This window comes from Theropithecus gelada, chromosome 6 (genome assembly GCF_003255815.1).
Source record: "Theropithecus gelada isolate Dixy chromosome 6, Tgel_1.0, whole genome shotgun sequence".
Lineage (NCBI taxonomy): Eukaryota > Metazoa > Chordata > Mammalia > Primates > Cercopithecidae > Theropithecus > Theropithecus gelada.
Window position 1 is genome coordinate 85,865,397 of NC_037673.1, and position 20,996 is coordinate 85,886,392.

The window sequence follows — 20,996 nt, forward strand, 5'->3', positions numbered from 1 at the left end:
GATTCTATAAAATGTCAGTAATATTCCTAAAATCATTATATAATGAAAATATATTTTACATAGTCTCAGAATAGCACAAGACATATAGGTTTCCAAAGTTCTCATGAAAGAGATAATTTGGATTTCTGTAGACAATTAGATAAAATTATTAATAAAAACACCTAGTATTTAGAGTATACCTCAGAAAGGTAACTTTTAACATACAATCATAAAGTTCAGATGGTTTTATTTTAGATTTCATTTGGCAATTTTTCATAGCATCTAGGATGAAGTTTTCAATGCATGGTTTAACTACAGTATATTCTGAATTCAGAATCAGGAAAGGTAAACAAATTACCTATTCCAACTGAAAATCTATTCTAAGAACTCCAAGATGCAACTAAGCTCTCATCCAGTAGGCTACCATATTTCATTCTGAGATTTACTGCTTACAACCCAAATTCTGCACAATTCTAATATTAAAATCACCTTTACTGACCACCCCTCTCCTCCAACCAATGCACCTCAACTGAGATCTACAAGAACTTTGCCTTAAGACTACCAGCTTCAGGTCCACAAACCTTGCTCCCACCTCCTCTTTGGCTTAATGCTTAAGACCACCCACACAACCTTCTATCAACCATACTTCTAAATCTAAAGTTCCTTTCATTTTAAACAGTCCCTAAAATAAAATCTTCTCCACAAAAATTAAGTGATAAAATGTTTCCCTAAATTTTACCCTCAAAATGAAAATCGTTTGCAAGTCTTCACTACTCAATAATGTGTACTTTCTCAATAAGTATTTGCTTAACACTATTTTTAATGTATTTCTTTTCCAAACTGATTTATTCTTTCAATATGTTGTCTCCATGACTGTATAATTACCTAAGGTTATAAGCTTCCAGAGGTCTGACACAAAACACTAACTTACATGGAATAACACATAATATAATGCCATGCTAACTTAAACAAACATGTTTCACAAATGTTTTTCAGCTGAGCTCTGAAGCTCAAATTCTCTTTCATGTTTTGTGGTTCTAAAGGTGTGATGTATTACATCTTGAGAGAGTACATAAAAGTCATTGTTAAGAAGACAGCATCAGTTATGAGTGGGCTCTAGAGTAAAAAAACTTGGGATCATATTCCAATTAAGTTACAACCTGTTACTTTCAACATGTTATTTAAACCCTCCAAATGTTTGTAAAAGGCAATCCTACAGTATCTACCCCAAAAGGTTATTAAGATTAAAATGTGTAACTTCTCTAAAATAACAGTGGTTACTATTCCCAGAGATCAATCATATGATTTGCCTAGGACAGTTCTGGTTTACATCTGTTATCCTAGTGTAAATAATAGCTCCCCCCTACCCTCTAGCTCCTTCGTTCTCAAAAGTAACCTGGTTCAGATAATAAAATACATAATTAGCTGTGCTAGTTATTGAACTACTTTTTCTCCCCACAACTCCAAACCACTATTCTATACTCAAACTGTGTAATACTAGGGCTAGGACTATGAAAACTACGTTTCTCCCTTGCCACCTGAATTTTTGTTAGGCTCCACTAATAGCAGCACTAGAAGATAAAGACATAAAGGCAGGAGAGGGAATCTTGCTGTTTCCTGTTTGCTTGTTATTCCTGCCAGCATTCCCAGAGCAACAGCTCTTCATTCCAGTAGCAACACTTAGTTCGTCTCCAGCTTTTCTCAGCATTCCCCATACCAGCCTCATCATTCCCTATCTACACTACTACCACTTACCAGTGGCCCCTCCTCAGATGTCTGAGTCCCTGCTCTGCTGAAGTTCTCCCCAAAGTGTCTAGTAACCACAACCTCTATCTCGGTCCTCTAGGCCTAGGGGTGGTAGCTGCCACCTGAAGTTATGTGTCCTTTCTGCTTTTGTTTTGGTTCTCCAGTACCAATGTAACCCATTCCTTATATTACACTGTTAAAATTGTAATACGTTACACATCGTGGTTTTTTAAATTATTTTTTCTTTTTCACATTGGTCATCAGAACATTGTAAACGATCTTTAAAAAACACATCACTATTAAATCCCTAAGAGATTTTATTTCCAGTGACTAGCATCAAAGCTCACCAGGAAACCAGAGTAGCAATGCACTAAGCAAGTTTAGTAGGTAACAACTTTCTCACATCATGAAATGCCACTGCATAGTAAGTAGGATCATAAGGATAAATATGACAAATACCTACTTCCCTCTTTTAACAGAAAAAAATCACTCTTCATACAGTCAACTGCACTAGCCAGTATTTTTTCCTTTCCACTCTACAGTTACTGATTATGAATACTAGAAGAAACAACAATAATTCATATCCTACCGTAAGGCAAGTCTTCCACAAACATGAAGAGCCCAGATGAGCACTCTTTCTAACCCACAGTAAGAGAAGAAACAAAGGTGCTAGTATCCCAAGGAGAAGTATACTAAGAAAAAAGACGGCCGGGTGGGGTGGCTCACACCTGTAATCTCAGCACTTTGGGAGGCTGAGGCGGGCAGATCACTCGAGGTCAGAAGTTCAAAACCAGCCTGGCCAACATGGTGAAACTCCACCTCTACTAAAAATACAAAAATTAGCTGGGTGTGGTGGCAGGCGCCTGTAATCCCAGCTACCTGGGAGGCTGAGGCAGGAGAATTGCTTGAACCCAAGAGGCGGAGGTTGCAGTGAGCCAAGATCACGCCATGGCACTCCAACCTGGGGGACAGAATGAGACTCTGTACCCCCCCCAAAAAGAAAAAAGACAAAATATCTATAAAGTGGCAAAAAATAGCTTCACTATTCCAATAAAGTCATAGAAGACTCGCAAAAGTAGATTTACTTTTACTGTTTTATTTTTCACTTTCCTGGAAATCAATATATTTCATGATCAAGACAGAGGCAACTCATCAGTAAATGCGATAAAAATGTTTTAATTTCAAGGTCTGTTGCCCTGAATGTTGTTATGACTGTGACCATTGAATTTGTATTCAAAATTAAGTTTTACTCTAGTTAACTTGCTGATATAGTTTGTGTATCTATCCCCACCCAAATATCATGTTGAATTGTAATCCCCAGTACTAGAGGTGACGCCTGGTGGGAGGTGATTAGATGTCCTCACAATAGTGAGTTCTCATGAGATCTGGTGGTTTAAAAGTGCTTGGTATTTCTCTTACTTGCTCACTCTGGTTTTCACCACGGGATGTACCTGCTCCCCCTTTGCCTCTACCATGATTGTAAGCTTCCTGAGGCCTCCCCAGAAGCAGATGCTAGCACCATGCTTCCTGTAAAGCCTGCAGAACCGTAAGCCAATTAAGTCACTTTTCTTTATAAAATACACAGTCTTGGGTATTTCTTCATAGCAATACAAGAATGACCTAATATATACTTGCTTTCTAGATAACTGTTTGAAATGTCACTACTGCTGTAGTGTTCCCTACTGATTTTGTGTTAAATTTCTAGTGGACAGCCCTTAATGTAATACTCTTAAAAGGCTCACATTTAAAGTGCCTCAAATTATACTGTACTTTAAACTTAAAATTTAAAACAAGAATTCTAAAGAAAGATTGCTGAAATAGACAACTCAATTCCCTTCCTGGGACAGCCCATAACACCAAGTACTAGATTATGAGTGAAGGATCCATATAGGTACTATTTTTCCTATGATCCATCTCCATAACCACTTGTTTCCCCCTAACATACACTTCTACAAGGCAGAAGAGCCCACCAATGCTTGGAAAGTCTGTCTCTACTATTTCCTGGTGAATCACAGACTGTTCCTTTATATAGGTTAAACATAGACTTAAATTATTTCTGTGGCTTACAGCTTTCTATTTTCACCACTGTGACATTTAATTGAATGATAATTATCTTAACAAATCAAAATTCCAAAATTTAAATCTCTCACTTAGTCAAGAAGTTAGAGAATTCAAATTGTATTCATTCAATTCATTTGAGGAAATATTCAGAAAAAAATTAACTTTCATACTTACATTGATACCAAAAGAGTTAAGAAACATAATACACAAGGATAAATGGGTCTATCTAGACAATACTTATTCCCTCTAAACTCAAAGACAGGACTCTTAAAAAAGGAATTAGGCTTATATTGAGTCACCTTGTATTAAAATATAGACTGTCAAAATTGATGAAATGTTAGGTAAAGGAAAAATGTGCCATTCTATTGCTATTTGTATTTCAATTTTTGTTTCAGAAACTAGTAAAATTATAAAGAGGAGATTTAAGAAATACACTCTTGAGGGTTAACAGATACTAGGAATAAAAACAAATTTACCAAACTTTAAAATACTAATAAAATAAGTATTTTATTAATGAAAGTCTGGAAAACGTGTGCACCAAAATAAAAGTGACTATTAATGTTAAATTAAAAAATCTTCAAAGAACACATATCACATATTCAATTTTTAAAAACTTTATATAAAAGCTCTATTATAAATACAAAGCTAAACTATCTGAGTACTAACAACATACTTCATACAAAGAAACTTAACAGTAGTAAAATACAAATACATAAGATGCTTATTTTTGGTCCTTTTGGATAAAAGAACTAAGCTGGTTTTTTTCAAATGGCTCCAGGCACAAAAATAGAATATAAGATGATAACTGCAACATTCTTAGTGTTTATCCTTGTAATTCTTTAAATGTCACCAGTCATAATAGCAATGAACTCCTCTTGGTTTACTGTGGTAAGAAAGAAAATGAAACAGTCAGAAATATAAACATTTTATTTTTTCAGAGTCCAGGACTACCATTTTACACTAAATATTTAAAAAATTTTACATTATGCAAAATTGTTACATCAAGACATGGCTTTTTGCTTTTACTTCGTTAGGCAGTGGAACATGTTTATTAAATGTAACTTCTTGAATGCAAAAGTACATATAATGTGATAAACATTATAAATTAGCATTCTATAATATTAACTGGGGAAAAGATAATGTTACCAAAAAAGTCAATCACAGTCATATTTGTATATACTTGCTAAAACATTTTAAATGCTTGACATTTCAAAGTTCTTTAAACAATCTTCTTTATAATCTTTATTCTACTAGTTCATTTAGCAAATCCTTCCTTTACAAGTAAGCTTGAACATATCATGCATGTAAATTAGATTTCTAAAGAATGAAAATATATTAAAATTATAAAAATAAGAAATTATTATTTTTTGAACTTTTATATGCTTAAAAGCCTATGTTAAAGAATAATTAAAACCAGGTCACCATACCTCAAAAGTATCAATAAAAATGGCAATTTGAAAAGATTACAGATTTAATCTTAATCGCCAAGGTAATCCAGCAACTATATAGATGTAAATGCAGAAAATAATCATGGATAAGGACTAATATTTAGTTTGCCAAAATTATAAATATAGTAAGAATCTCCAATTTATAAAACATAATGTTTAAGACAGCAACCTAGAAATAAGAAATCAGATAATCTTATTGAATATAATTTTGAAAACCCAATATATGCACACATATCAATTAAGAAAAATGTTCAGAAGATACTTCTAAGTATTTAGCATTTAGCCCTAAGACTTAATACATACCTAAGCAAGACACAAGTTATGAATGATAATTTCGATAATGCCAAAAGAAAACTACAGAGACATTAAGACCTGGTTTCTAGTCATAGCTCTGCACAGAACAGTTCTGCATCTCATTTCCTTCATCTCAAAACACTGAACTATGAGATGATGTTTTAGATTGTTTAACTCTTATTTACCATAGAAGGTATTATATGAAAATACTCCATTGAATCAAACATTTTTAAGTGGCTAGTGAATGCTAACACCACAATAAGTGTTGTGTAATATATCAAAACAGACACCAGGCTTCCTATTCTGGTACACATTAAAACTGAAATAAGAAAGATACTATATGATATTATAAAATTATTGTTAACTTTCTGAAGTGTAACATTGGTATCATAACTTTATGAAAGATATATCCTTGTTCTTAGTAGATGGATATGCTAAAATATTAAAGGATCAAGCTTTTTTCTGTTTTATTATTAAAATTTAATTAATTAATTAATTTATTTATTTATAAGACTGGCTAACTTTTGTGTTTTTGGTAGAGACGAGGTTTCACCATGTTGCCAAGGCTGGTCTTGAACTCCTGGGCTCAAGCAATCCACCTGCCTCGGCCTCCCAAGGTGCTGGGATTACAGGCATGGGTCATGGTGCCTGGCCTAAAGGATTGAGTTCTTAATATATGAAATTTATTTTCAAATGATTGAGAAAAAAACATACACACGACAGATAAAGCAAATGCGGTAAAATACTAATTATTGAATCTAGGCAGAAGGTACAATGGTGTTCACTGTAGTAGTCTGACAATTTTTCTCTACGTTTGAGAATATTCATAATGAATAGTTAGAAAAAATTAGCCAATTAAAAAATGTTGAGGAGATAAAACATGGTCACAGGGAATGGAAAGAATATATACTGCACTGGTTCTAGAAACCACATAGAAAACCAGTTTCGATAACTATGTTAGTCAGTTTTTATACTTGAAACAGAACAAATGTTTTATAACACAAAATACTATTTATTATTAAAATAAAGACTAAATCAGTGTTGAAAAAAATCCTTTACAATGGTAAAAATTATTACTAATGAGAAAAATTCAGGTAAAGGTAAGTCATTACTTGGGCTCTAAAATAAAAATACAGAATTTGGAAAGGATGTAGAAAGGGAGCTGGGGTGGGAGAATACCATCAGAAATACAGTCAAGAAAGAGAATAGTGTATGCCTCACAGAAATAAGCTACGAGTTAGGAAAAATGCACCCTCCAGAAGCTGACAGGGAACTACGAATCCATGCAATCAGTGTTTAACATCTATAAAACACTATGACAGACATAGTAAGAACGTAATACAAAATCTATAATACTCTCAAACTACTTTCAAGAATCTTACAAATTGAAGTAGTGATCTTTAACCTTTGCAGTTAAATAGCCATGTCTGCATATCTTAGGAAAGCTATGATCTCTCTCTGTTTCCAATAAATAAAGCTCAAATATATAAAATTATTAATCCATTCAGCCAGTGTGCACCTTCACTGAAGAACCCCCGATTTAGACTGAGACATCTAGACCAAATAGGAAGCAAGAGTATGTTCTTAAGAACTGTATTAAGAGAAAAAATATAAAACAGTCTTAGAATGATTTGATTACAAATCATTTTAACAGTGTAATACAGCCATGATTAAAATATTCAAAATCCAAAAAGTACTTGTTACTTAAAGATCTAGAACTTTTTCTTGATCTGTAAAATTTCAATACTCAAACTGCACATTTTAAGCTTTATATAGAAGTTTGAAAACCACAAAACACTTAATTTTTATATTGTTTATACATAAAAACTTTAAATTATAATAGCATTTCAAACGTATTTAAAACTACATTCAGTCTTCTGTAACCACAAGTTCCTCACATCTGCAGATTAAACCAACTGCAATGAAAAATATTTGGGAAAATAATACAATAAAAAAATACAAATAGGCCAGGCGCGGTGGCTCAAGCCTGTAATCCCAGCACTTTGGGAGGCCGAGACGGGCGGATCACGAGGTCAGGAGATCAAGACCATCCTGGCTAACACGGTGAAACCCCGTCTCTACTAAAAAATACAAAAAACTAGCCGGGCGAGGTGGCAGGCGCCTGTAGTCCCAGCTACTCGGGAGGCTGAGGCAGGAGAATGGCGTAAACTCGGGCGGCGGAGCTTGCAGTGAGCTGAGATCCGGCCACTGCACTCCAGCTTGGGCGACAGAGCGAGACTCCGTCTCAAAAAAAAAAAAAATACAAATAAAATAAAGTATAACTATTTACATAGCATTTACATTGTATTGGGTATTATAAGTAATCTAGAGATGATTTAAGGTATACAGGAGGATATGTGAAAGTTATATGCAAATACTATGCCATTTTATACAAGGGACTTGAGCACCATAGATTTTGTCATCCTTAAGCGACTTGGAACCAATCTCCTGTGCTTATCAAGGGACAACTGAATTCCATGATTCATACCTAAAAACATAGTACTTAAACCCCAAAAAGTACAAATTAGAAAGTGGCTCAGGAAATTAAACTAGCTACTTTACTATCAGAGAGTCTTGTAGGCAGTTAAAAAACAATCTTCTATACCTCTGTACATTTGGTTTTATAACCTTCTCTATTAATATCTTAAATCAAGTTCCTATATCTAATAAATCTACCACAATGCCTAGCTTAAAATAAGCATTTGGTAAAACATTTATTGAATCAAGAAAATATGACACTTTGTTTCCTTTTATATTGCCTTAACAAAATTTTTCATAAATCAACCATTTCATAAAGCAAATCTTATTATAAGTTGCTAACAATAGGAATTTTAGAGAACTAAGTAGATTAAGTACCTTAGAGACCATCTGGCTTTGAAGGGGAAAAGCAAATCTTAGAATTCAAAGTTCCAACTGAGTATGTTGCTAATACACTGCTTCCTATAATAGTATGTAATTTTTAAAACTCCATAAACATAGAAGTCTAGTTAATATTTTACTTCATAGCCCAAGAGGCAATACAATATTATATTTAAAAGCACATTCTTTGCCATTATGGAGATCTGATTTTGAGTTCTGACTCTACCATGTACAGTATTAGCTTTGTGATAACCTGGGACAGACTATTAATCTCTCAAAGCTTTAGTTTCCTCATCTATATATATATACATCTATTACACGCATGTATAGGTATAATATTGTATCTACTTTACAAGTTATTATGGAAATTAAGTGACATAATTCATGCTAATATCCAATACAGTAACTGCTAAATAAATGTTAACAAACATCATCATTATTTAAAAGATGATCCATTCTGGCTTTTCAAAACGTTCCTTTCATTTTTTCAAAAAGATGTGCTGTGTTTTATTTTATATATGTTGTGGGCGGGGGGGAAGTGACTCTTTCTGTATCATTATTACAGCTTTATGTCTATCTTGTAGTACATCTTATTTACCTTTAACTTCACATTCGCCATGTTTATTATTTTATATACCCAATATTTTTAAAATTTCATTGCTCTTAGATACCGAAAAGCATGAAAAAGTCACAAAGACAGAAGAATACTAAAGTTCACAAAAAAACAGCAAGGTCTAATCTTTAGCAGTTTAACATACAAATAAAGTGGTTTTTATCTCAACAAAACTTAAGTTTCCAGACAAAAGATTCCATATTAAGTGTATGAAAGTATCAAAACAATCTGTTTCTCTAAATGCTATAGGCCTTCAATGGAAGTCTCATGATTCATACACAGAGTGTTATGGGAAGCTTTTGAGAAAAAGATGGTGTTTAATACGTACCTGAGAGAATGAATCACATTTCAGCAGGCAGAAATTAACAGTTAGAGCATTCTTAAGAAACAGCATGATGAAATGAATAGCATAAAAATGTGTTTTCAGGATAGAGTATTTTGACAAAATGTGTACATATAGGAGGTGAGGGTTAAAGAAGAAAAGTGGAAGAATACACTGGGAAATAAAATTACTCACGGTGGGACAGATGATAGAAGGCTTTGAAGTTTACTCTGTAGGCACTGAAGAATCGTTCCAAGTGTTTGAACAAGGAAATGGCATTATCAAATGTATATTTTAGGAAAAGAATGAGACCAAGAGACTGAAGAAGAGATTAGAGACTTTTATATGCCTAAAGGGCAATCAGGACACTACAAGAGACTGCAAAGTGAAAGCAGGAACCACATCTGCCTTTTTCATTGTGTAGCACCAGTCAACACACAGGACACTGCACCCAGTAGGCAGCCAAGGTAAGAATAAATGAGGCCATTATAACATTCCTAATTAGAAATTAGGGCCTGAACTAGGACAGCCACAGTGGCCAAAGATAAAAACAGATTCAAAACATTTGAAGGGGAAAATCAATAGAACTTAGAACTTAGCATGTAGGTTGAGGGAGAAGCCATTAAAGACTGAAATTTTATTGAAAGGCTGAAATTCTGGTGATGTTTCACCTTCAGAGAAAAGTGAGGTACCTTCTTGAAGTGTAATTGGTTTTAGAGATCTGCTTCATTCTAAACTGAATATGTGAATTATTTAGACAGAAGGCCCATTACAAGAAGCGGTAAGTTTACAAAAGTCTTGCAAGTCATTTGTTTTTAGAAAAATGTATTACATGTGTAGCATCAGGAATACTTGGAACATACATTTCACTTAAAACTTACTTTCTCCATCACCATCTTTGTCAAATTCTTCTATCATAGCTCGAAGCTCTTCATCACTCATGTTTTCACCCAATTCTCTAGCAACACGTCGCAAATTCCTCAAGCTTATTTTACCTGAATCATCATCATCAAATAGTTTAAATGCCTTGAGTATTTCTTCATGGGGATCTCTTTCCAATATCCAGTCTGTCACTACAGTTTAAAAAAATATATATTTTAATAAACCTGCATAGTCACAAAGGCATTCATCTGTGATATCAACTAAATATTAGATGAGAATTAAAGCTGTGACTGTCAAAATTTAGTCTGACAATAAAATGTCAAATGAGATCCCCAAACCCCGAGATAAACCTGAAATTAGAAAAACCAAATCCATATTTTGAATGTTAACCTTTTTATTATGAGCAACTTGTCTTATTAAAAAAGTAAGCAAAACTATATCACACAGAGGCAAAATTAAAAGACTACATTTATTCCATTTATTTAAGATCTACTATAATCAAGAATTGTACTAGGCTCCACTGACATCAAGCACACAAGGAGTGTGTCATCTACTTGTGGAGAGACATACCAACAAAATAATTGGAGCTAACTAAATAAAAGCTGCTTGCTAACTAAATGTCATACTAACACTGATTCTTCCTCAAATTTAATCCAACTTCAAAACAAGAAAAACTGCAAAAGACAAAAAGTACTGCCATCGCAGACACAGGCACAATCTCAAGAGAGCAGATGAAAATTCCACTAATACCTTCGTGATTAGAAGAACCTCTTGGTTTTCCAAAATTTAGAAAGTAGTAAATAGGATCAAATCTGACTATAGCAGGAAAGCCCACCCAAAAAAAAACCTCTGGAAAGAAGGTCTCCTTAAAGCTTACCCGTTTTGTTTGGATAAATCACTCTCAGACAACTAACTAAAAATAAATGTAGTTTCAAACCTCAATGGTAATTGTGTATTTTAATACACTAAATATAATCATATATAACAACATAGTAATAAGCTTAAGTATTTTCAATTTTACCAGTCTTCAATCAATAGCCACAATAAAAATTAAAATAAAAATCTGTGGCATAAAAATTAAGTTACTAAATAAAATTCTAACAATATCTAAATAAATATCTCTGAAGTAATTATATACACTATCTGCCACTACAAGAAAAGGTATTTATGGCCTTTACTATGCTATTAAAAATAACTCAGTCCTGTTAAAGGTTACAGAATCATTAAAAAAAAAAAAAAAAACAAAAAACTGCTTATAGATGGAAAATACTGGAATGTTTAAAGAACCCAGAATGAAAAAAATACAATCAAAATCTCCAACGAGTTATTGTTTTGTGGCTGTTTCACCTATATTAGGTTCAATAATCACCTATTCAAATGACTATTATATCATCTATACATATTTTCAATAGTTTCCTTTTATCCATTAATTTTATCCAAAAAGGCTGCCAAGTAACTAATTGAAGTATATTACTGTAAGTATGCAAATCATCAAAGCTCATAAATATTCAGTCAAAAAGGAGCTGGCATATCTACAGCCATAACACCAAAATAAAATACCACACTTAACTCTATGGCACATACTCAACTTATTTTGAATTTAGTCCCAACAAAAAAGCAGGACAAGGAAAAAAAGTGTTAAGAAATTTTCTTCACCAATTAAATAATTTACATGACAGGTGAACCAAAAAAGCAGCTTGCTGAAAGTATTAATGTACTTAAAGAAGCAACAGGGTGATTGGGGAACAGATGGGGCTCCAAGATGTATAAATTCTTATCCCACTGGTACTTTAATTGTGTTAGTTATTTCAGAGCTATGTGTCTATATATTCTTTTATCAATATTCTTCCTTAAAACGCAGCTTTTCTTGGGAATTATAAATGCTCATCATTTTGGACAGCAAAAACATTACCTAATATATAACTTTATAATGATTCTCCTCCATGCCTTCATGTTCTATTCTTGTTCCACAAAGTAGAATTTAATTACAAGAAATATATTTATTTTCAATGAAAATATTAGTAAACTGATATAGAGGCAGTTAAGGTGGGTTTCATTTATTTCACAAAACTCCAAATTTCTGTCCATGTAACTGTATTTTCAAATGATTTAATTACACATACTATCAGAAATGTACTTCTTCAAAACACTTTCTTAGACCTTTCATGTGTAAAAATCACTTAAGAATACGGCAAATCCAAAAACATCACATCAAAAGTAAATTAAAAATCATTGTAGGTAATGCTAGAAATACAGCTTTAACTGTATTTCTCAATGTCTTTTGGAAATTTCTATCCAAACACACCAGTGAGACATGTTGGACTCCAAACTCATTCCACTACCACCACAGTAACTGTAGCTGCCTCCTCTACCCCCACCAAAAGACAACAGCAACATTTACAGCCAGATTCCATATTTGAAAAGTATAAATCATTTTCAGTCCCATAAACTTAATCAGGTCCTATAGTACTGAGAATACTATTTTTTTTATTTTTATTGTTTTGAAACAAGGTCTCGCTCTGTTGCCCAGGCTGGAGTGCAATGGCATGATCCCAGCTTACTGCAGCCTCAACTCCTGGGCTCAAGCAATTTTTCCACCTCAGCCTCCAAAGCAGCTGGGACTACAGGCATGTGCCATCACATCTGGCTAATTTTTTTTTTATTTTTTGTAGAGACAGGATCTCACTTTGTTGCCCCGGCTGGTCTCAAACTCCTGTGAGCAAGCAATCCTCCCGCTCTGACCTCCCAAAGTGCTGGGATTACAGGCATGAGCCACCAAGCCTAGCCTCTTTTTTATTCTTAAATGTATTTTCTTTTCACGCTTGCCATCCTCAGCATAAAAAATAGTATTTTCTGTCTGCAGTCTCTCTTCCTTCCAATGCATCATCAATAATACTCTCATCAGTTTTCTTTCTCAAATATATCATATCCTCTTCCCTTAAAAATTGTGAATGATCCTCTGCTAACTAAAATTCAAAATCTTTTAAGTTTTGCAAGACTTTACCAGTCTGGCCCAATCCTACACTTCCAGCCATTTCCCTATCGTCTAGCCCAGAACACTATCTAGTTTCCCAAACATGCTATGCTTCTAGTACCATTCTTTGTTGTTGCTGCTTTCTAAGCCTAGAATGCTTTTTCTCTACTCTTCCTGGCAATCTTGGAATGAAATCCTACTCACGTTTCCAAAGGCCTAAATTTAAAATCTCCTCTGCAAAGTCTTCAATTCCTCTATATCAGGGATTAACAAATCTTTCCTGTAAAAGGCCAGACAGTAAATACTTTAGGCTTTGTAGAGGGGCATAAAGTCTCTCACTACTCACTCTGCCACAGCAGCACAAAAGCTGCATAAAAGAATGGGTGTGGTGGTGTACAAGCAGCAGCTGAATTTGGTCCAAAGGCTATAATTGCTGACTTCTGTCCTAGACAAAATTACAATTTACCACATAGTACTATAGCCTGTTGTCACCTATATGTACACTGTAAACTCCCTGAAAGAAGAACCTCGTAGTAACTTTTAATTACGTCTTCTTCCCAACCCCAGTACAGTACCTAATACCAAAAAATTCAGTGTTAAATAAGCAAAATGAAGACAATAATACACTATTATAATCTGAATCAGCAATAAGTAGTACATGTCAAAAATAGTGTACAAACGTTTGACTTATGTTGGTGTTAAAGACAGAATTCCTAAAACATCTATGTTACTCACTAGCCTCAGGATGTCTTGACTCTAAACTTACATTAAATATATTTTAAAGCTTTTTTCCAGTACTAGGAAGAATCTATAATAGTTAACTGCCAAACTTCATCCAGATATATCTGTGGAACAGTATCCTTGAGTAGTTCATAAAACTAGGACTCAAATATATGATTTAGAATCATTTGTCCCAAAGTACAAAACATATTAATCTGTGGTCAGTGATTAGTTAAAACTAATCAACAAAAGGGGAAATACATAGTTCTTGACTGATTCCCAAACAGTAATAAATTTTTATTTTACACCTGGTACTCTCCATAGGTAGCCTTAAGATAGCTAAGATAGGTGTTGACCCTGTCAAAAGGTTAATCTTTGAGTGTCAAAGCTGAAGTTTAGCCACATCTATTTATTCTAAAGGAACCCAGTATTTCTGCTCTGTTAATAACATAGAACAGATAGGGCGTCAGGAAAAAGTGGAGGTGGCATGGGATTCTGGTCCCAAGTGCCAATAAAAAATCACAATTTTAAAATTGTATTCATTTAAGATGAAATAAAATATTTTGTAAAATTATTAGTGACGATATAGTGCTTACAATAGCCTTTATGAAAAAAAGTCAATAAAAAGTATAGACAGAGTCTATTTTATGTCCCAGTGATGCATATATGATTATTTTGAGCCCCTGAAACAAAGACAATTTTTTAAAGTAATAATAATAACAAATGCTTAGTAGCACTTACAACATGCTAGGCCCTTTTCTAGGTACTTTACATGTTATTAACTTAATCCTCAGAAGAATCTCATGAGAGAGTACAATGATCCCCACCTTATAGTTGAAAATGAGGCACACGGTATTAAAAAGACCAAGTTCCAGAGCTATAAAGTGGCAAAACCAAGGTATGAACCAACAGAATCTGGTTCCAAGTGCTAAACCACTATACTGTACTAAACATAACCTGGATTATAGCTCCTTCCTAATAGTATCATTTCCACTGTATCCTAACATCTTGTTTCTACAAATAAACAATCTAAGGTAAAACTAGGAATACTACGATCATAAACTTTAGGAGAGTGTCCATTCTGGGAGAACAAAAGGTGGCTCTCTCCCTCTCCTCAAATAAAAAATTCTACAAATTAGAGGAAAAAAGGAAAATGTCCCCAACAGACAAGTTGCCTCTCTAAACAGTCATATATTAGTTCGTAAGTTGAGTATCTTCTGTGCTGTATTTTTTTTCTCTTAGGTTTATCATTTATTTTCCATCTCAACTGCTTTTGACTTGAGCGTTTGGATTCAAAAAACTGACTAATGACATGAATCTGAATTTTCTCTGCGTATACTAATTGCCATTTCTTTTTGCTTCCCATATTGCTTCTTGATGAATATTTAAAAGAAGGGGTTTGTGTATATAACAGAATTTGTTTCCAAATATCTTAAAATACTTATATGATGTGCTTATATCGTGACCCATTGGTTTAGGGGGAAAAAATAGAAATAAACCTGAATATTTATATATTTTGTAGGTAATATCCTAGACAATAGTAACGCCCTTGCCTTCCAGACTCTTCTATTTTGAAAAAGCCTGCTCTATGTATGCTATAAATAATTCACTAAAATCAACTACACAAAAATTTAGCCATATTAAGCCTATGACACATTATCTTCAGTTGGTGGTACCAGGATGTTTTCTCCTGCTTCCAGTATGCCCACTGCCTCCTTTACTACTACCCTCTAAACAGATGACTTTATCCACTAAGATCAAGGTCATCCAGAGGATGTAGCCTCTCATAAACTTTGTCAACCTGAAGTCATGCATTTCATCTACGGCCAAAGATACCAACTACTATCAGTTCCCTCTTCTCCCACTTAGCCAGCAAAAATCACATACCAGAAAGGTCTTGGGAAACATTTTCCAAACAGCAGGATATCAAATTTTCTGTTTTACTGAGCAAAAATAATTTTTTGATCACCCTTCAAGTTTTATCACATAATATAAATACAAATAACTTGGAAAAGCATCTTTCCATAAAAAGCTACACAGTAGTTCCTTGGTTAGAATCTTCACAACAGAACAGAAGACAAAACTATAAATCTCAGAGCAAAGCCATATTTTTTCTTTGAAAATGAAAAAAGTAAAAAAACCCAAACAAAACTGAGTAAGAGTCACATTATACACCAGTGTTCTATAAGAAAATTCCATAACCTAGAGAATTTAAAATTTAAAAAGTCGTATTAATCAGACAATTTCCTAACAGCTGCTGATTACAAAGACTATTAAAATACACACCAACTTCATTAAAATCTTCAAAGGTGATTTTCCCTGTGGCTTCTCTGTCATAATCTTTAAGAATCTTCAGTACATCAGCTTTTTTTACATCAAACCCCAAGGCTCTCATTGCCACCTTTTGGATTAAAAGGGAAAAGCAAATTATAAAGCAATCTTTACAAAAGAATTTCTAATTATTAAGTTTTTACATCTTAAGAGATAAAAACACATTAGTAAAATATAACTTTTTTGCATGTTTTACCTCTTTAAAATAGCAGTGACAGTGTAATTGTTCTTCACTACTGAAATTAAGTATGTATAAGTTTTTTCATTTATAAATTGCATTTTTATATGACAAAGTAACCAACAAGTGTTTACTATATAAAATGCACTAACTTACTGCACAGATAATTTGACTGTTATTTGTTATCACGGGATTAACAACCAAAATGAGAAAAAGGCATAGCATAAATATTAAAGTTATATGATAGAAGAGATAAAACATTAAAATAAGAATTATCATCAGTATCTCCATGATCAGTTATTAGGTTAATAATAGGGCGAAGAATCCTGAGTTTAGAGAAAAAAGAGACTTTGTTACTAGTAACAAGGAAGGAAACATGTTACTGACTAGATAAGTCTTATTTGGAAAGATTCAAGTTGTTCCTTGAAGAACAGATGAAGAGGAGCAGTAGGGCATTTGGGAAGGATGACTAGTATTAAAAGAAACACTGAAATGAACAATAGGTTTCAAGGACAACGAACAGAGCAGTTTACCTCACCTGAATTAGAAGAGTTCAGGTGAGATAAACTGCTCACCTGAATTAGAAGGTGAATTCCACGTGAATTAGAAGAGTTTGGGAGGAAGAAAGCAGTTAGCAAATGAAAAAAGTAGTTGGTGGCAAAAGTGTAGAGAACATTCAGTAGAAAGCAAAGGTATCTGAACTTTAAGTAGTATATAATGAGGAGTTATTAATAGTAAAGGCTTATGAGCAACGAACAATTTATAAGCAATGGTGAAAGATTTTTTAAACTATCTAAATTCAGTGGTAGTGCACAAGGTGAACTACAAGTAGACAAACCATTTAGGAAGCTCCAGGTATGAAATAAGGTCTGAAACCAAGACAGTCAATGGTTACTAATGGAAGAGACACTATAAAGGAAGAATTGATCAAATCTGGGTAACCAAAAACAAAAAACAAAAACAAAAACAGTGGGAAAAGAGAGCTAAAGAGGACTGCAAGATTGAGAAAGCTAGACTTACAGGTGTATTAATTGTTTTTATACATTCTATACTGTCACTGCATAGTTCGTATCCCTACTTGGAATTCTAATGCTTAAAAATCCCTTAAGAAATTACAAAAATTAAAACTATCAAATAAACACTTACATTCACCTATCCATTAAGGCTATTAAAAATCTCAAAATACTATCTTTCCCACTGTGCTGAAAGTAAGTCCCATTCTACCCTAAACCCAAATCTCTCCTTATATCCTGACAAATAATAATTTACAAATCCCTCTCTACACCTTGACATTCTAGGTCTTAAAGTTGACATTTTTACCTATTAGCATGTGTCAACATCAAACAGCACTGAAGTTGTTTGTACCACAGAAAGTGGATTGAGACTATGTTACTAACAAATACAAATTATAAGATTAAAAGACAACAATCCCACAGTCTGAAAACAGTATGAGTCACCAAGAAGCAAAAACAAAAACAAAAAAACAGTGAAAAGAATATGGTAAGAATAGTTTAAATTCCAGTTTGAAATCCTTTAATTATGTCAGTGAAAAATAAGCACCTTCCCTAGGAATGTATTGTTACATTTAAAATGCTATTCGTTTTATCACGTGAAAAAGATTTTCTAAAAACTGTGTTAGGAGTTCTATTCAGTATTATTATAGAATCTAACTATGAATGCTTAAAATGCCTTCATAGTTCCAAAACCAATTTAGTTAAAATAATTACTTAGAAATGTAATGTAAAGCAACTGTCAAAATGCAAATCATTTCAACACAGAAACAAGTATTTTAAAGCATACCATTACCTTTAATTCATGATAATCTATTGCTTCATCTTTGTCTGTATCAAATAGTTCAAAAGCATCTTTAATTTCTTGTTTCTGTTCCTCAGACAGTTCTCTTCTTTTTTTCCTCTTTGTTTTGTCTACTACAAGCTCACTTCTATGAAATGGAAAGAAAAAGCCCTTAGTCCACTTTAATTCTCTTTACTAACAGAAATTAGCCAATAATTATTTTCTAAATTTCAAAAAAGAAAGTACTTTGGAGAAAGACAGGGGAACTTTCCCTTTATGAGTCAATGCCCTGTTTATTCCATAGTCTAAATTGCTATAAATATGAACTTCCCAAAACTAAAGAGTGTTACAGATTATTAAAAGAAATGAGGACCAAACTTTTCCTTTTCCCAGCTTTTTATTTATTCCCACTTTCCCTAGCTTTTTATTTATTCAAGAACTGTGAATAAGCAACATTACTTTTATGTCTAAAACTCCAACTCCAACCAAAAAAAAACAAAAACACTCACATTATTCTACAAGAATGTTAAAGAAACCAAAAAATCTCCAAATGAAACCAAAATTCATAACTGACAATCACCATATATCGGTTTACTTTTGATAGTTCTGATAATTAAGTTCATAAAATTACTACAAAAAATACAACTGAATTAACTTATATTTTGGGACTGTTGGTTCAAAATGTTTTTAGATCACACGTTTCTAACAGTTTGGCAATTTATGTGTCATTTCCTCCACTGATATTAACAAATCACCCAAAATATTAATGAGTCTAAACATATGACAAATATTAGATGTCAAAAAAGTATACAATATTTGTGCTTCATAAGTCTTGTCTCACTTAAGATGTAAACTGGAGGTTAAACTTCTCATAAACTCTGGAAACGCTTAAAGAAAAAAGCAAAAATTACTTTAAAGCCAGAAATGTTTTCCTTAAGAGCTGCCCATCTAAATGTGCTCCAAGTTTTCCAATGGAGCCGCAACACTGGTATAAGAACAAGTTTTGAAACACACAATCTGGTAACACATTAACATGTCAAAACCAGTTGACTGTATTTAAAATACGTATCTAGCTGCATTTGAAAGTCGTTTTGGTCTCTGAACGCTACAAAAAAAAAAAAAAAAAAAAAAAAAAAAAAAAGAAGGCCAGATGCAGTCAACTGGTTTTGACATGTTAATGTGTTACCAGATTGTGTGTTTCAAAACTTGTTCTTACACCAGTGTTGCGGCTCCATTGGAAAACTTGGAGCACATTTAGATGGGCAGCTCTTAAGGAAAACATTTCTGGCTTTAAAGTAATNAGTAAAAAATAAAAAATCAACAGCGTGGTTTTTTTAAAAAAAAAATATATAAGAATATTTTAAAAGTTTTTTTGGTCTCAAAAAAAAAAAAAAAAAAAAAAAAAAAAAAAAAAGCTAGGAAGTGACCAGTAGATGCAGTATGACAAAGCTGAGGAAGATCTTCCTTTCATGAGACCTGACTTGACACAAACTTGGGTATTCCTGGGGTCAGTCTTTTCCTTCCTGAGACTTTTAGAGGCCAAGTCCAGAACCGACCCACCCCGACCCCATCCAAGGGTACCATGATTATCCCTTAGCAGATCATGGAACATTTTTAGAGTGTCCTAAGTATATGTATAGTTTTACGGTACAACGTCTACGTAGGGGGAGCGGGCAACAGACAGAGGGTTAGAGGTTAGAACTGAAAGGTAAAGAAATGAAAGAAACAGGAAATCCAAGAGACAGTTTGCCAATTAGTCACTAAAATGGGTTTCTAATTACACCGTAAAGCAGGAACTTGGGAGAATAGCAAAGAGTTTTTTGTTATTTCCAAAATTTATAGGTGGATGATTGCATCAGCAGCAGAGCAGCCGAGGTGGGGCCCTGGCCAGGCATACGAATTGAATGAAGGGATGTTCCGCGGCCTGATCTCTCAGAGCAACAGAGTAGAAGCCTCGCGATATTTCATTCCCTCCTCCTCGCTCGCAACTAAGCCCATTTTTTTGGTAGTCCAAAGCCCTACGCGCTGACAGAAATAACCTCCCTAGTAGAAATGCACTGGAAGTCTCGTTCCCTGCAGGGCACCGGAGCCCAGAGGGTGAGTGATCCAGAGAGGCTGCCCTAGGCTCCTTTCCCGCATCCCAAACAGCATCCCCTGCCTCGCCACGGCCCCAAACGGCCTCCCTTCCACACACACCCTCCCTGGGTCCCGCTCCGGGGTGTGGAGAGCACTGCCGCCTCCTTATTACCGACCTCAGAGCTAAACTCATTATCTCTTCGGACAGAGTCGTTCCTCTCAAGAAACGATTTTAACCCCCTACCCAAAGCAGCAAGACTCCCACAACCGTTCAACAGACACGAACGACCTCAGCGGCCTCAGGGACCTCCCACAACATAGACACTTTTGAGCTGGATTGGTTGAAATGTCGCTATGGTTCTGCCCATTATGGCGGAAGCTTTACCAATTTTATTTTCATTGGGTACGCTTTACGTCAATCAAGAAAAAAAAAAAAAAACCTCGCTCTCCTCGCCCCACCCCCCCCCCGCCACCCACCCGGCCCCTCCATTCCTAGGGCCGCTCTCGCCCTTCGGATTGGCCTGATGCCTTTTCCCCCGAATCCTTTGCGGGTCCGGCCTCCGATCCCTGTGTGGTGGTTTGCGTAGTGGGAGCTCCTCGTCTCTCGCGTATTGTCCTGCGGTCTGTGGGCCGACGTTCGAAAACTGGATAGATAACTTGGACGGTGGGAAGGGAAGGGACATGCTGCAGGCCACCCTCCGGCTAGAAGGAGGCGGTAG

The 20,996-nt window shown here is 34.4% G+C and overlaps 1 protein-coding gene across 4 annotated transcripts; it reads right to left on the reverse strand.

Annotated features, from left to right (window-relative positions):
* Positions 1 to 3,887: 3,887 nt before the first annotated feature.
* CETN3 (centrin 3) lies at positions 3,888 to 20,596 on the reverse strand. 4 transcript variants are annotated; one of them, XM_025389079.1, is made up of 6 exons: positions 20,454 to 20,596; positions 18,214 to 18,349; positions 16,185 to 16,299; positions 10,318 to 10,395; positions 7,048 to 7,119; positions 3,888 to 4,669 (listed from the first exon to the last, which is right to left on the reverse strand). In XM_025389079.1, the coding sequence occupies exons 1-6, from the start codon at positions 20,468 to 20,470 to the stop codon at positions 4,626 to 4,628; spliced, it is 462 nt and encodes a 153-aa protein (XP_025244864.1). In that variant the 5' UTR covers positions 20,471 to 20,596; the 3' UTR covers positions 3,888 to 4,625. The 4 variants fall into 4 exon arrangements, with proteins under 4 accessions (XP_025244864.1, XP_025244860.1, XP_025244862.1 ...); XM_025389075.1 differs by having other exon boundaries at positions 10,204 to 10,395; XM_025389077.1 differs by lacking the exon at positions 7,048 to 7,119 and having other exon boundaries at positions 10,200 to 10,395; positions 20,454 to 20,589.
* Positions 20,597 to 20,996: the final 400 nt, after the last annotated feature.